The following is a 17,386-nucleotide window of genomic DNA, read 5'->3' on the forward strand; positions in this document are numbered from 1 at the left end:
AATTTTTTTATGTCAATTTGTTTTTAAAATATGTAATTTTGGTGATCAAAGATGAGTTTTCATTGATACAATTGTTGACTATGTAATACTAAGAAATATTTTTTGTAGTTTGCATATTGTTTTATTGTTGCATGTTGCATAACATTTCATAATAGTTTTCTACTTCAAGTCACCCTCTCAGTGTATTTTTTTTTTTTTTTCATGATTTTTTTACAGTCTATGATTTCGCCATGTTGAAATGACAGCGTAATGTCGTTTGCTGATGCGAAAAAGACAATGGCAGAATCAGTATCTGTATGCATGAAGCAGCAGAAAAGGTCTGGAGCCAGAAGGCAGAAAGACCGTTAAAAAACGAGTGAAAACATCGGCATTCACGAAGAAAAGCTGAAGTAGTGATAACCAAGCTAATGCCACATTAATATCAAATATAGGCCTACTTATTTTTTTGTGTATTCTTTAATCCTGACAAGCATATATATAGCGCCACATTGTCACTCTATAGCCTGGTTTCACAGACAGATTCTAAGGATTAGGTCTTAGTTCAGTTAGTACATTTAAGTTTTATATATGTGCCTTAGAAATATATATATATATATATATATATATATATTATATTTTTATAAATGTGCCTTAGAAAACACATTACTGGTGTGCATCTTGAGACAAAACAATGGCACTGACATTTTAAGATATATCAGTGCAAGTTGTTTTCAGTTAAAACAGCTCAAACATGCATTTCAGTCTGGGACTAGACTTGAGCCTTGTATGTGAAACCGTGGGTCTATCATCAAATAATGTCTAAGTAAGATAATATTTAAATTCAATTTAGTTCAACTTTAGTTTAACTTAGTTTTATGATCAAAGCTCTGCAGTTTCTATTGTGGGGGCAAATAATGCAGTGCAATACAATGATGATTGAAAGATTTACAAGTAAACGTTCCTCAAAAGCCAGGTGTATATTTAATACTTGCGTTTTCACATGATTTGTCAAAAATATTATGTATGGATAGTGAAGTAAACACAATTTGCAAATTCAGCTTGAAATATGAATAATAATATAAAAGTTATTATTACATTTACTTTATAAAAATATATGCTAAATTAAAAGGCCTTTGTTAAAAGGAAAAGTTAAACAATTAACTTTGGAAAGTTAATCATGTTGATAATTTAGAAGTCTTAGAAATTCATGTATCAAATATGATGCAGTAAGGTCAAGGATGAGTGATGTTATAGACCAAGATATCAATTCAAAGGCATTTTGAAGGAATTTTAATATTTTATTATAAAAAGATAACATGAGTGAAAATTCTAAGTGGCTTGTGTATAACTTTGTACAAACTGTTAACCTTTTAATAAATTCTGATCTTTACTGGACTAAGAAACCATGCAGAGTTTCAAAAGTTTTGGGATTCTAATTAAATGGCAGTGAGATATTTAATTACATTGGGCCAAAATGAAATTTCATGTTCTTCGCAGATCAGCAGCAGACACTCAAACACTGATGCTACAATGGCTGACCTGCGTAAATGTTCATTATCACTATACAGAGAGGAAAATGCCACTTTTTGTCATTGATCCCGCTCACATTTCTAAGCACAACACAAAATATGCAAAATATTTTTTCGTGACAACAGACTCTTACTAACAAGATATTATGTCTCTTTAAGATCGCAGGTCTCATCATTCAGATGCATTTAAAAATACAACACAACTAGTAAAATAAATTAAGTCTCGGTTGTATTAAAAATGTAATGTATCTGACATGTTGGTCACAAGGAATAAAGGGAAGCCAATCAAAACAGGGTTGGGATGATGAAAGGTGTGTCGTATCATCCGATTGGTTTCTCAGTGTTCTGTTCCGCCCACATAATGACAGATGGCATCATAGTCGAGAGTGAACAGCTGCTCCTCGTACCGGTCCAGCTGAACCATGGCTTGACACTTCTCTCGGTCCCGCTTCAGGATGCGGCCCACCTGCAAGATAACGCATTATGATTCTACAGCAGAAATATATGGATAGACAAATTATGAAAGACTTAACGATTATATGTGTGGTGGACCACAGATACATATCAAATAAGGATAATAACTTATGGGCTCAGTACAAAATTCTTGTGAGCTGCCTCGTAGACTACTTAGGCAGCTATTTCTAAGGCATGTTAGCATGATGCTAAGGAAACACTTCTGAGTTTTCAGGTCTACGCACCTCATTTGGACAGTTAAGGCGTGGTGAGTTCATGATGCTAAGCTAATGACAACACTAAGGACAAAAAAATATACTAGGGCTGTGAAACTGTTTACATAACATGTATGTGTATATAATTTTTTTGTATATATAAATACACACACATGCATGTATACATTTAAGAAACATTTTATTTATATATATACTTTATATACATGCAAATATTTCTTAAATATATACATGCATGTGTGTGTATTTATATATAAAAATAAAAATAAACACAGTACACACATATATATTATGTAAAGACAAACTTTTATTTTGGATGCGACTAATCGCGATTAATCGTTTCACAGTCCTAAATGGCATGCACAAATATTGTATTTTAATTAGGTTACCAATCTTAACTAATTTTAGTAAAATGCAAATCCAAAATAAAATCCATCTTGCTGTGCATTCTGGGATTGTCTCATCTGTGATAAATACCACGCAAGCCTGCCTTTGGACCAAATGAGGTATAAGCAGAGCTATTTTTGTATTATTTACGGTTATATTATTTATTCATATTTTGAATTAGCTTTTATATTTTGGGTTTATTTATGTAGATTTTTATTGTAGTTTTTGTCATTTTAAACTTATTTTATTTACATAACTTGCCACTGCAACATTTCTAATTTTCATTTGATTAAGTTTTGCTACTTCACGTAATATTTATATTTAATTTTTGCTTTACTTAAAATAATGAAAACACCACTGGGTATTATCAACATTATTCTGTGTGAAGTTCAGAAGTGTCTGATGCCAACAATGCTGTCGAAGTAGGCGGCCCACTAGGATTTGGAACACAGAGAAAACATGTGAATCCATTTACCTGTCCTCTGTGTTCTCCCAGAACCACCATAATGTAGTCCGAGTCGCTCTTGGGTACAATGGTCTCCAGCATTTTCTGTCTAATATCTGAAACAGACAAATGATTAAAACTTAAAACCAGTTATTAGGCCAAAGTCTCATTGTCAAAATGGCTCTTATAAAGGTCAAGGTGAAAGTGTGTCGTACCGTCCAGCAGCCTGTTGTCCTCTGTACGACACACACAGGTGTGGGGCGTCACGACATCCTCAACTCTCATCTAAACACATAAAACAAATAAATTTTTTTTTACTTCAATTTATACTAATATCTTATGGCTTCATAATATCTTAATTATGGATAACCGGGAAAAAAAGCATTCTGTTCAGTGTATTTATGAAAACAAGAACACATCCTGTGTGTTTCCCTCCTAAAACACCAATACAGACACTTCAACATTTCTCAGACACTAAACAAACCAGGCTCACAACACTAGTCCAGTACCTTAGAGTTGTAGTATTTGCCTCCTTTGAATGCTTTATCTATGAATCGCACACGGAGGTCCCGTTGGAGCCATGAGGGGGCTGGAGGAGAGGGACGCGACTCTTTAGCCGGGGGAGGCTTCCCTCTGGCAGGAACAGGAAGTTCACACATAAATATAGATTCAATAATATACATGCACAACACTGTGTTCTTGAGTGCCTGTCTTACCTGTCTGCACTTGATTCTCTGTGTTTCCTTTTCCTCTGATCTTTCTCCCGGTCTCGATCTCGATCTGTCTTTCCCCTCTCATCTTTGCCGTTTAACTTCTGCTCTCGTTCCTTCTGCTGTTCCCACTCTTTTTCTCTCTCTTTGTCCTTGTGTGCTTTACTAAGACGACCTGGGAGACAGAAGAAAAACCTATTAATTCAATGTTATTTTGGGGCACTTACAGTGGAAGTGAACAATTGAGGAAATGTGAAGCTAATCATTTTATAAAAGCACTTGCATACATTTCTTTTTTCTGTAAAACTATTTGAGCTGTAAAGCGGTTTAGATCAACTTTTAGAGCCGTTTTAGAGATTTAGGGTTTGCTGCATTTTTAATGCTGAAATCATTTTGTGGCTATAAATTTGAAACAGTGAGTATTTTAATGTTTATGAATTGGTTTCATTCACTTCCACTATAAGTGCCTAAGAGTTTTTCTTTCTTTTTTTTAAGAAAAGAAAGGGCAAGTGGACATTCATAGACAACTAATTGTCTTTTTTAAAAGCATAAAAAACAATATTTACAATTTTAAAATGATGAAACCGGTTTCACGTGTGCAAACCTGCTTGTGAGAATCCCAGACCACACAGCTTCTGATTACAGAAAAATAAAGTCTTGCTGATGATGTTTTGGGTTTAAACGCTTGCACTCAAACAGCTTGTTTTCCCACAAGCTCAAATTGCACTTTACACAGTCAGCCAGTTCTTCAGTCTGTGTTATTCTCAACTGTTGAAACTATAGGCTAAGCTAAGCACAATTCATCAGTGCACATTAAAATAATACAAACTAATATATCAGAGCTCAATTCTACAATCCAATGAAATCATGAGGAATAAAAAATGCCCTGCACAACATTATTTCCCACACATTGAGTTTCACTAGAAACCATGTCACATTCTAGAAGTTAAATGTGTTGTGAATGAATAGACTTCTTTATAGATGTAAGAGCAAACTCACTGAGGTCTTTGCTGTATTTGTCGTATTCCTTGCGAGGGACTAGTTTTAAAGAGTGCTGACTGATGGTTACTGTCTTGCCGCCGATGGCAAGTTTGACTACAACTCTGGCGTTATCTGGATCCACTCCCTCAATCTGTCAAAGAGACGGTTTCAGAACAAGAAAAGGAGACAAAAGAGCAAAAAATAAGAAAAACAGACAGGGAGAAAATCAAGAATATGTCAGTATTATATTCAGACTATTCTATAATTTTGCACAAAACAATTCTGGAATTTGTTTCCTAAAATATTTATTAATTGACAGGAGAAGGAGCTAACAACTTTTATTAACCACCAACCATCGCTGCTGATAACCTTAAACATACTTTTTTATTGAAAGATAAATCAACTTTATTTATATATTGGAGCTTTAATGTTTCTTGGTACATATAAACAGGTCCAGATTACGAACACAGGGCCCTAGGGCAATAGCAAACCCAAGGGCCCCCTTCATAGTAGCTTCTTATCTTGGTGCCACAACATTTTATACTACAGGAATAATTAGTCTTTTTTTAATCATATCTCCAACACACAAAGATACAATGTATTGCATCTCTGTATAAAATATAACAAATATTCCAGGCTACAACACATTAAAAGAATAAAAGCATTAATACCAGATATGAGGTCAAAGCAAACAGGTTTCCAGACACAGCATTTGTAATTACAGTTGTGTGCAGTTTATCTGGAATCTCATACCTTTCTCAGATCACTAATATGTAATGTCCCCCTGTAGCCAATAATTTTGCTGTAATCTCTGATCACCAAAATTACATATTTAAAAGTTTTTTTTACAAGGTTGCAGTAGTTTGTGATGTCAGAAACACCAGTGATTTTAAACCACGTTTTTGAGACTTGAGTCTTTGGTTCACTGCAGTTTTAAGGAGAAACTTGATTTTCACCACAGAGGGACTTTAAAATCTTATATATAATATCTTAAAAGCATAATATATGCTTTGCTGGCTTGAAGCCTTGAAGTGCTCCATCTTATGTAATTCCATCATCTCTTTACTGTGTCAGTACACGGGTTCTCCATTACTGTCACACAAATATGGATCAAGTAAAGTCCACTCACCTTCCCGTACAGGTCTTTATGCGCTCCTGCTACAACCTGCACACATCCTCCAGGCCCCAGAACCAGCGCCTCCTCTTCTTTCCCCCTCTCATCACCGGGTTTAGGGGGTCTCTTGGGGACGCCGGGCTCCAGGTCTCTGATGGCTGAGCGATCAGCACCCAAACCCAGTCCTTTAGGCCTCAACTGATGCTCTATAGGCTTCACATCTCTAGCAGGTAATAAAAGAAACTAAATAATTAAAAAGGAGCAACTAGGACTAGGATTTTAATCATTAACCACAAGCTAACTGAATCTCCATCACGTGCATGCGCACATCCCGCCCCTCATAAAGAGCAGCCTGTGTGTTTTCATGTCCATACAAGTGGACAGATGGGCCCGTAAGCATAAAAGATTAAAAAGTCTGCGTCCAGTCTGCGCCAAAGATTCCCTCAGCCGGTCTGAAATAATTCTTCATTGCATTTGACATAAAATCATAATCTCGCGTCATTAATGTCTCCAACTGGGACAATAATCCCAACACAAGGAAACATGAGCGGAAAAGACTTGCAGAGAGCCAAACATCACGTGCATTAGAAAGCGCTTATTGCACAAATCAGTGATGAAACTATAAAGATACTGAAGATAATATTTTTTTTATTTTAAATAAAATGTATCTTTAAAAAGAGAACTTGAAAAAAAAAATATATATATATAAATATAAATAAATTATATATATACACACACATACATATACAGTTAGGGATAAATGAGTACCCAATTCCTTAGGCTATAATTGATCACTAAAAATAATATTAAATAATTGTGTTGAATTTTTAGCTTTAAAATATTTCATTTTTAATATTGTGATGGCCATTAAGGTATATCGCACTGTACTTTTGAATATAAGCTTACAAGTTTTTAAACATTAGGAGAAGATACATCAACATGTTCCTTTTGTCAAAGTCCTTTATGACCGATGGATATTGTATTAGCTTGTACTGGGTTTAAACCTGTGATAAACCTTGGAAGAAATTTAACAAAGTTAAACCAAAACTTTAGCAAAAATGTTTTTTACAAATCTGATAGTTTTACCATAAACTTTTCACACAATGAAATAGTCACAGAATAGAAATGGAATATTCTGGCATGGAAATTAATAATAAAACAAACAAACATCTGAATATGATGAGTGTCAAGGGCACTTAAAAACAAACAGATATATTTTTTTTACATTAAACAAAAATTAAAAACCACTTTAAGAGTCAAAGCTGTGGCCTATTTAGAGGCACATACTGTGCCATGGTGCTCATGTGGGAGAAACATGTTCAATTTTTCTGCTCCCTCCCACTCGTTTTAATTTCTTTAATTATAATTCCTTACTGTTTAAATGTGCGTCCAATTCCCTCTCCTTGCTTCCAGCCCATTCCCTTCAGCATGGCCAACCCATAAGCCTCCACAGGAACAAGTTCATAGTCGGCCTCTGTGGACTGAATCAGAACGAATCAGATCAATATTCAATACACATCTCAAACATCTCCACAGAGAAATCAAGCACAAGCCAACACGTACAGACTTACAAAGCAACCAAAAACACATTCAGGCACTAATTAGAAACACACACCTCAACCTACAGAGAAGCTGATAATTAGATGAAATATCACAGCTTCTTTTTTACACGGTGGAATAAACAAAAGCTCTTTGACAGGCAGAGTAGAATTCACTCATAGTGACTCTGAGCCGTGTTAAAGCCTAATCAAGCTGTAGCTGGCGCTCTCACTACAATCTACAAGTGATGGACTTGCACTGCAGGAGAAAATGACACTGGAGGTGTGTGTAAGAAAGAGAGAGAGAGGTTTATGCAGAGTAAGCTGTTTGGATGCAGCAGGAGAGTTCTTCATCACTCATTTCATTAGGACACACCCTTATACCACACACACACACACACACACACACACACACACACACACACACACACACACACATACACAAAGTAAATGTAACAAGAACACTGCGTGAGCAATGACCTTGAACTGCCCTGTGCTGACACCACATTTGGCACCATAACTGGACAACAGCTCTAGCAGCAGGACATACACTCATTGAACACTAATGAGTTTTAATAAAATACACTTCACAAATCAACAGCTACAACTGCATTAGAAATCCTCTGCATGTTCAAACACTGATATGGCCCGGATTTGCAGTTAAAACAGAGAGATACAGTATCTGTATACAGGATTGATCAGCGAGCACAAAGTGGTGCAGTGCCAATAATAGCCATTTCTCTTTTAAACAGTTAGCTTGCATGATGGCATTTTTACTGAGGTCATTTTTTTAAATTTCAAGACGGTCAGCGAGTAAATGCATTCGCGCTGTGGTGTGTTTCGAGCCGAGCTGATACATTTTCCGTGTGGCGCCCTGTTCAAATGAGCAGCCGTTTAATGTTTCTCATACGCAACAGAAATGGCAGCTCTTTTCAGTCATTATTTGCATAATGCATAAACAATATATAGAAGACTTATCAACTTTCTGTAATAATTTTATCGAGGAAAAATATATTGCGATAATTATGGTTATCGTTTTATCGCCCAGCCCAATTACATATTAAAAAATGACAATAGAAAACAGTTATTTTAAATTGTAATATATTATTACAATTTATATTATTGTTTTTACTGTATTTTTGATCAAATAAATGCAGCCTTGGTAAACGAAAGAGACTTTTCAAAAACATTTTTAAAAATCCCACCCCGGTTTTAAATGATAGTGTATCGACAAAACATATTAACTTATTCTCTTACGAAGTTTTGGCTGTTAATCATAACCAAATTGCTTATAGCATTAGTCATTGTTTTAGCAAACTCAGCAGTTTTAGCTCCATTTTGTTTAGCTAGAAAAACTGTACCAAAATACAAAAGGAGAAAACCAAATTAATGTACTTAGAATATCTCAACTCGCAGTATTTACAGAATGTTAACTCTGTATGATTGTGACTCATTAATGTTACAGTCATTAGACTTGAGTGCACACTACAGTCTCGTTCTGTGTTATAACTCATTCTGGATCTGTTTCATCCAGCTTTACAGGATTCTTCCATTAATTCAATAGCATTGCTATGATGAATTTGACACTAAAATGTATCCTATGTGCAGGATTCTCAGGAGGAGACAAAGTATTTGCAGAAACATTTAAGTCTTTAATAATTTAAAGGGCCAGTTCCCCAAAAACGAACATTCTGTCATCATTACTCACCCTCAAATAGTTCCAAACCTGTACAAATTTATTTCTTCTGCTGAACACAAAAGAAGATATTTTGAAGAATATGGGTAACCAAAACCCATAATTCATCAACTGTTTGGTTTCCCATATTCTTCAAAATAACTTATTTTTCCTTCAAAAGTTCATTTTTGGGTGAACTATCCTTGTAATAATGTGTAACACACCATACTGAGAAGTGTGTTTCACGTGCCTGGCATAATTTTCCAATTGTTTTCAATGGGAGCGCTGCATTTTTAAAATGCCATGAGCGTAACGAGGCGCTGAGCGTGTTTTTTTTTTATGCTGAAACGCTGAGCACTCTGCGTTTTTTACAGGTCGGTGAGAGTTGAAAAATGTTCAACTTTGGGTAAAACGCAGCGCTCATCACTGTCACTTTTTACCCAACCGTCCAATCACAGTGGAGGAGGGGCGGGACTAACACCACACGACCAATCGCCACATTCTGCTTGTACAACATAAACAGATGACAATAACAGGCATAATAACGAAACAAAATAATTTAAAACAAGAGCCAGAGAAAATACGTTTCATTGTATCAGCAATTTAATATAGAATCAACGCAGAAACTAAATATGTGTGAAATGAGATACTAGTAACACTTTCGCGGATATTCCGTATCATAACAAGCAAAGCGTCTCAACTGAAAAAAATGCTGCGCTGGCAAAACGCTCTCAAGCGCTCACAGCTAGGCATTTTCAGCAGAGCGCCTAGCGTTTTCAGCCGGCTAAAAACGCTTCAGTGGACACACGGCCTAAAGGGGCTCAATTTTGGCTTAAACAGGTTAGGTAAAACAGTTCCTTCCATCCATCTCTTTTTTTTTGTATCCATCAAGGACCTACCGACTCTGGTCTCATATCCACGTTGACTTTGTCACCATCCTCAAAGCCCTCGGGAGCCTGGTTCTGCATGAGGATAGGAATGGCAAGGTTCGGATCCGACTGTGGTCCGTTCTTCCATCTCTCCTGGTGTTTTTGAGACTCTGAAGTAGATGACATTCAAACAGAACTACATTAATACATTATTCTTCATTTAGTAAATGCTTTCTTATAAAAAAATACCCCTGACTTACTGTATTTTTAGTACAATGACTGAAGGAGTAGAGCATTCAACCTTTGACTTACCTGCCCAGATCTATAATCATCAAGCCACATTATTGCCACAATATACTTAAGAGTGAAAAGAATGTAATGTTTTTGGACATATAATTGCAATTAAATGACACTGTATTCTAGTTTCAATTTATATTAAATGCCATTAGTTGAACATAAGAGTGTTTTGAGACACTTAAGTAGTACTTTTGTACTTCTTAAATGTAATTTCATAATTACTTCTATTGTCTTTGAAATACAGTTAAAATGTACTGCTAAATGTACTGACAAGCATTTATAGTAAACTAAAATAGGCTATGCTTTAATGTATTTTTTGTTGAAACTAGTTTGTTGTGCATTTAAACGTATTTGTAATTACACATTTGGAATTTAGTATGTTACCTTTTAAATGTAATATTAAATACAGTTACAATTAAAATATGTTTATGTTAGTCAAGTCAACATCAAAATAAGTGTACTTCTTTAAAACATGACAACATATTATGAAAACAATGAATTAAAGGTGTACTTAGGTGTATTAAAGGTGAACTAAGTAACTTTTTTACCTTAACTGAACAGCTTCGGAGTCATTGGAATGGTTACAATACTTATTTCGGGTTGAATGGTGGTCGTTTCGCACCCCCCTGGTGCCCGTGAGCGGAAAATACGCACTTGCAACTTTGAGCCGGCGGGCCGCCGCGTCAGGAAGTCTCGCGTGATATCAGGTCTCGCGATGTAAACAATTGCTTTACGGCCAAAAGTAATCTGCTAAAATGCTGCGCTCCCTCACGCTGTTTGAACCCGAAGACGTTTTAAAGACTATCCCATCTGCTTTGATGTCGTTGATCTACTAGCCTCTGGTGTCCGAGAATCGCCTACGAGTTTTTACAACAGTGTTGTCAAATATCTATTCCGAAGCTGTGGGGGGAGCTCTAGAGAGAAACCTGCGAGCAAAAAGCGAGAATACAGCGAAGAAATCCCCCGCTTTAAGAAGCAGTCATGAAAGTGCACTCTCTTTCAGTACACTTAAGTGGCATTTTATTTCATTAATATATCTGCAAGTACAGTATTTTTTTATTTAACTTTAAGATTTGAGGTATAATAGTATAAGCGCACATTCAATTCAATTAAGCGAAATTCTTTTTCACAAGGGAAATCCTTAAGATTTATTTCCATAATCTGAAACTGTAGGATAAATTTGGCATCTCACAAGTAAACAAAAAGTAAACAAACTTCTTGTGTTTTGAAATCTAGCGACTTAGACAGCCTTTTAGGGCATAATATGCTACTTTTTGCAGTACTGTGTCAACATTCTGTAAACACTAAACTATTAAAATATTAATTTACAAATATATTGACGTGGTATTCCAGTCTAAATGCCATGAATCATGTAACGTTAAGTTTAATAATGTTAGGCTATATTTATGAGTGCCCAAAAACGCTTCCTTAAAGGCATCTCACGAGGTTTTAAAACGCGCCCAAAACCAACTGAACGAACATTAGAGCAACACACCTTCGATGAGTTCTTTGACGGCTTGAGACTCCACCGTGTCCTGCGCCTCCCGGGACGGGTCTTTGGTCTTGTCCTCGCTGCTCTTTTCCCCTCGCTCAGCATCCTGTCGGTACCACCGGTTCTTGTGAATCAACGGTATAATAAGCTCCTTCGGTTTCTCCACCGGTTTGGTTCTGTAGAAGCAACAGACATACACGAGTTGAAGCACACGATAAGATTATAAACAATCAACATTATACTGCTTTTACTGAGACTAAGTTATTTGCTAACCTAGCTAACGTTAGCATTCAACTCACCCTTTTAGTTCTTTCCCTTCGACTTCAACTAAAAAATCTCGCTCTTCCACTTTCCCGGATTTGGCCCTGCTCAATGTTTTACTAAAACCGAAAGATATTGGGGCAGATTTTTTGCCTCCATCATCTTGGCCAATATTAATCTTCAGTGATTGACGCTCCTCTTGCCACTCCGGCGACGCCATGTTTGTTGTGTGTTGTAATCGCTGGTAAATGTAGTTTTATTGTGCAAACATCTCTATACCCGGAAAGGTTCAAAAGACTACAATTCCCATAATGCGACACGGTACTAACGACTTTATCTCTATTTTTTACAGTCTATGCTTTATCTCTTATGTTTTAAATATTTAGAGAAAATGTTGTCCAAAATTGGTAACGTACAACTAACTGTTCTATTATTTTGTTAGTAATATATTTTTTATATTAGTAATGAATATAGTTCTGAATATAGTTGTTTAAAATCACCTTGCAGTGACCCCTAATGTAGTGGAAAGTGGGGTTAAATTAGCGGTGAAAATATAGGACAAGTATTGTTTAGTACAAATGATTAAATATTATTGTGCTACTAAAAAATATTTTTTTATTTTTTTTGCTTCTAAGTATGGAAATAATTTTAACAAAAATTAATATACATGACTCATGCAAGCATAAAAGCGCATAAATGTTAAAAATTAATCTAGTTGTTTAGCCTATTTTTTGCCTGCTAAGTCTGGGCGTAGGTTTGTAAAAGGTTTCATAAAAGTGATTAATCAAAGATTAATAATAATAAAAAGACCCATTCATCTTCGACTCTCATACTATGCCAATCCATGACTATTTTTCTTTATTCAGACAGAGCCCTACTGGAAAAAAAATGTAATTAAAAATAAATAAATCTTAAACCAGACTAAGATTGTTTGCTGGTCTTTGCTGGTTTATGTCGGACAGTTTCCAAAGTCCATCTGAAACCAGCAAACAGAGCAATCTGACCAATCTCAGAGACCAGCAATTAAACCATCTTACCTTGGTTTAAGCTTCTTCTTTTTTTAGCAGGGAGAGTGTGGTAAAATTTAAATGCCCTTCCACACTTTCCCAACTCACTTATTATCTCAGTCCTCATATTTCACCTGTCCGCATTCCCTCCCTTGACCTATCACGCTTTTAACAAAACCGGCAAACTACCTGGTTCGTTTACACAAGGGGCGGATCTTCCCCTTTTATCTTTCCTCCCCTCAGCGCCTCCAATATCGCTTCTTACTCTTATTACAGTGTTCTTTCCCTTATTGCCTGCGCCTGGGAATATCGAAGCGTGCGCTAGATGCGATCTGGACCGGTGACACGCATCGCTTCCCGCAGCAATGCCTCCACGGACATCCGTGCCACTGTCCTCCAGTTCCTAATCGATACTGTCGCCGTGTTCTGCTTATTGAGCGATGCGAGGAGCCAGACTCAGCATAACCGCTGCAATGTAACCGATCAGCGCATTTATCCAGAAAGTCATAACAATTACGCGGATTAAAACGCCTCGGGACACACGATGAGGAGAAAGATAACTATGAAGGTAAGATTTGGGCTCTGCCATTGATTAAGTGGGCGTGTTGCTGTGTGAAAAATGAAAATCACTCTTGGTGCTGCTAATACCAAGAAAATTCAAAAAAGCTATTCAGTTTGTTTGGGACATAAGTTATCATTGGCCCAAAAGCCACAATCCAATGACAGTGTCTGTTGTTTTGGAGTGTCTACAACCAAGTGCAAACGTGCTGTCCGATCCGATGTGCGTTTTTTTTTTTTTTTTACCCTGTGTTTTTTTTCCTCGCGGATCATCACTGGTCCCGTTCCCAGCTGAACACACACTGTCCACTACGCGTCTGGCGCGCGCGTCTCATCTGCGTGCAGACAGTGTTCTCTGTAGAAAACAGACGGTTAGAAGTCGTATAAAGTTACAAATCTCGCTGCATCCTTCCGAATAATTAACATTTAGGAATTATTTTTAGGATTTTGACCGTCGGGGTCAAATCTAGTTTATCAATGTATATAGACGCGTTTAAACGGATGATTTTTGAACGGTTGAATTGTTTGAAGAGAATGTGTGTGTGTCAGCGGCAGTGCAGGTGAGTGTGTTTTCTGCTAAATATCCGTGTTGAAGAAATGTTTGGACTGTAAATGTGGGTGTGGGAGAGACATTAGACAGAGAGATATGTTGAGTTTGTGCTTGTCAACAGATTATGCTAGTAGATCTATCTATCTATCTATCTATCTATCTATCTATCTATCTATCTATCTATCTATCTATCTATCTATCTAAAAGGCTTATTTCAGGCTGTCAAGTCAATTCAGTTTCAACTTGACAAAATGTTCCTTTTTTATTTATTTTTTTATCTTTAAATAATTACTTTTTGAAGTAGGCTATACAAGTACACATTTATTAATAGATACGTGTTTACTTATGATCAGACTTAATATACAATTTATTGATTTATTTGTTTGTAAATAATACAAAGTATTATAAATAAATTATTATTTATTGTTTCAAATTAATGACAATTTAGCATACACATTATTTTAATCATACACATTAATTTTATTTCAACTGAAATTGATATATATATATATATATATTTATATATATAAATATATTTTGTTTATATCTTGTATTATAAATATATTTTGTATTATATCTTGTTTTTATATATATATATATATATATATATATATATATATATATATATATATATATATATATATAATGCATTTTATTATTTATTATTTGTAATTTATTTGTTAACATTAAGATGAAACCAGATATGTATATTGCCAGATGGCAGATATTAATTTATTTAGCTTGTTTATTTATTTATTTTTTTCATCATGTCATCACCTCGATGCTTGTCTTTGCATTTCAGGTTTGAACAACTCTTGAAAGCATGTATGTGTGAATATGTTTATGTAACTTTTAATCATTTTTGTGACTAGTGTATGCATGCAAGAAACAGGCAGAGAGACGCTGGAGTTCTTGCGGTGTTTTTGGGTGTGTCTGTCCTCATCTGGTTCTGAAATAATGAATTTTGTGACCCAGACTTCACAACAGTGCATTGCTGTAGGCTCAGGGAGCAGTCAAGGTTATCCTACAGTTATGAATCATTCATTAATATGAGAAAGAGACAGGGAGGAAGAGAGAGAAGTCTGAAGAAAGCAACAATTGCAATATTCCCCATCCCGAATCACTGAGAAACACTCAGTTCACACTCCAGGCTGTGTGTGTGTGTGTGTGTGTGTGTGTGTGTGTGTGTGTGTGTGTGTGTGTGTGTGTGTGTGTGTGTGTGTGTGTGTGTGTGTGTGTGTGTGTGTGTGTGTGTGTGTGTGAACATATGGTCGTGTGTGTGCGAACTCTATTGCCTCCCCCTCACCATCTCAATTTCAGCTAAATTATCAATCCAACTTCAACCAATTACTTATAATCATCTTATTGAAGCTGTCTGAATGTTGCCTGGTTTGAGTTTATCTGATAGCTGAGTGTCTGTTAATGAGAAGATTCTGATCCTCTGCGCGGCACATGTATTGTGTGCACTTGTTAATTGTGTGATTATATGCACACTCCACACCTCACTTCATGCATATTCAAGGTGATGTGTTGAAGGCGTGGATGAAGGAGAGAGATATGTGTGGATGCTGCAGTTTACCCTTGCTGTATAGGATAGCGCTGCAAGACAATTCTGCTTCTTTGACTCACTGTTTGCATTGCATGGCAATGACAATCTGCTAATCTGTCTCATTCAGTCTCAGATGTCTAATGGAATATCAATCATATTATGAGCAATTGTGAAGGTCGTTCGTAAAGGAATTGATGTCACACTTGAAACTAAGTTAATCCAAAAATGACAATTCTGTTGTCATTTTTCTAACCCTCATGTTGTATCACTTTCTTGTTTTCATGAAACAGAAATGGAGAAATTTTCAAGAGTTTTCATGGTGGTCTTTTCCATACAACAAAATCATGCAGTGACCAGGGGCTACGTTTGGCATTATATATTATTATTAACAAAAGTCAGTTAAAAGCAAAGTCATGTGGTGTGAACAAAATAAATAATTAAATAAAAATTTAAAACAGTAAATTCAATTATAGAAAGAACCCTTTCAGACACTCATAAATGTATGTCAAGGTCAGTAAAGCCTAAAAGAAAATATTAAATCATATGAACTTTTTATGACAAGATTAGTGAAATGTCATGTGGTGCAACTCTTGAAAAACTTTTACCCTGAAAAATATATTTTAAAATAAAAAATATATTAAAATTGATACAATTAATATTTTTACATTCACATGTACTTAATGTGTAAGGACAATATGGTAGGCCTTTAACTTACCTACTTGGTTGTTCCACATGACAATTTCGACAACACTTCAAAGCCGATATTAAACCCACATAAAAACAAACTTTTTTAAGAATGTAGCACATGTATTGTAAACTGGAGCTGTAAAACTGTAGACTAGATGGACATCTTTGACCGTTGCACTGCGTCTCGCATCTTTTTCAGCGTGTCACGCTCGAGACCCTGCCTCTTTTTTCATTCATCAGTGCTGCGGATCAGCAGTTGGATACTGTAATGTGCGACTCGTGTTTTTAAGAGCAAAAACGTGATCATCGCCTTACACCTGTCACTAAGATGTAACCCCCCCCCCCCCCCCCAAATTGAACAGATAGTGAAACTAAAGCACTTCTCATGCTGGCGAATGAAGACCGCGGCACAGCATTTAAAGATCATTTCCGATGACAGACTTCACAAAATGTACCGGTATTTTGGTGATGATGTGTGAATGGTCTCTTTTTAATAGTAAAAAGCCTCAGTTACTTGTGTGAACAGCATATTTGTGTATTTACCAGTAAAGTAATTCTGGTAATTTTATGGTAATTTACAGGGATTGCTATGGGAAAGGGGATAATGATGACAAAATATTCATTTTTGTAGCACACTGTCCCTTTAAGCATATAATGTAATGGCACAAGACTCAGGGGACATTTGCACAACACTGTTTTCAACTTAAAACATAAAACATTTTATGCGTTTTGGTAGTTCATTTACACATCTATGGTGTTTTGGGGGCCCGAAAGCACAAACTTTTGAAAACGGTTTCAAAGAGCAAGTTTTTAAAAACGATTCCGTTGCCATCTCCGTGTAAACTACAAAAACGTGAATTTGTGAAAACGGTGACATCATGTGAATGCGTATTGTGGTTAGGGCTGGGCGATATATCGCAAGACATTGTTAGGCGCATCTCGTCAGTAAAGCCGGTTCCTTGATTAGTAGTAAATCGCCATCATCTGCTTTCAGATGGAGCGGCATTTACTACACAGAGCCGTATTTCACTGACAAGCTGAGCCATATCACATTAATTATCGCAGGCGATAC

The 17,386-nt window shown here is 36.0% G+C and overlaps 2 protein-coding genes across 2 annotated transcripts in view; one reads left to right on the plus strand and one right to left on the minus strand.

Moving 5' to 3' along the window:
* Positions 1–1,190: 1,190 nt before the first annotated feature.
* gpkow (G patch domain and KOW motifs) lies at positions 1,191–12,228 on the minus strand. Its single transcript, XM_081348759.1, has 11 exons — positions 12,002–12,228; positions 11,706–11,878; positions 9,944–10,083; positions 7,206–7,312; positions 5,847–6,054; positions 4,736–4,868; positions 3,743–3,911; positions 3,536–3,659; positions 3,242–3,311; positions 3,057–3,142; positions 1,191–1,974 (listed from the first exon to the last, which is right to left on the minus strand). The coding sequence occupies exons 1-11, from the start codon at positions 12,181–12,183 to the stop codon at positions 1,846–1,848; spliced, it is 1,521 nt and encodes a 506-aa protein (XP_081204885.1). The 5' UTR covers positions 12,184–12,228; the 3' UTR covers positions 1,191–1,845.
* Positions 12,229–14,005: 1,777 nt separating this feature from the next.
* Positions 14,006–17,386, plus strand: part of magixb (MAGI family member, X-linked b) — a gene marked incomplete at both ends in the record, with an annotated part of 89,103 nt that continues 85,722 nt past the window's right edge. The window contains one exon of the mRNA XM_081349537.1: positions 14,006–14,088. Within this exon, the coding sequence (XP_081205663.1) occupies positions 14,006–14,088 (83 nt within the window). The remainder of the gene's footprint in view (positions 14,089–17,386) is intronic.

Source organism: Scardinius erythrophthalmus (genome assembly GCF_964197995.2).
Source record: "Scardinius erythrophthalmus genome assembly, chromosome: 20".
In the NCBI taxonomy this organism is placed as follows: domain Eukaryota; kingdom Metazoa; phylum Chordata; class Actinopteri; order Cypriniformes; family Leuciscidae; genus Scardinius; species Scardinius erythrophthalmus.

What these genes read in the sequence shown, in the direction of transcription:
- gpkow (XM_081348759.1), bottom strand. Translation starts at nt 12,183, where the DNA reads ATGGCGTCGCCGGAGTGGCAAGAGGAGCGTCAATCACTGAAGATTAAT. An exon ending in TGGATATGAGACCAGAGTCG is followed by an intron (nt 7,313 to 9,943) that starts GTAGGTCCTTGA and finishes GTTCTGATTCAG; the next exon opens with TCCACAGAGGCCGACTATGA. An exon ending in AGAGAATCAAGTGCAGACAG is followed by an intron (nt 3,660 to 3,742) that starts GTAAGACAGGCA and finishes TGTTCCTGCCAG; the next exon opens with AGGGAAGCCTCCCCCGGCTA.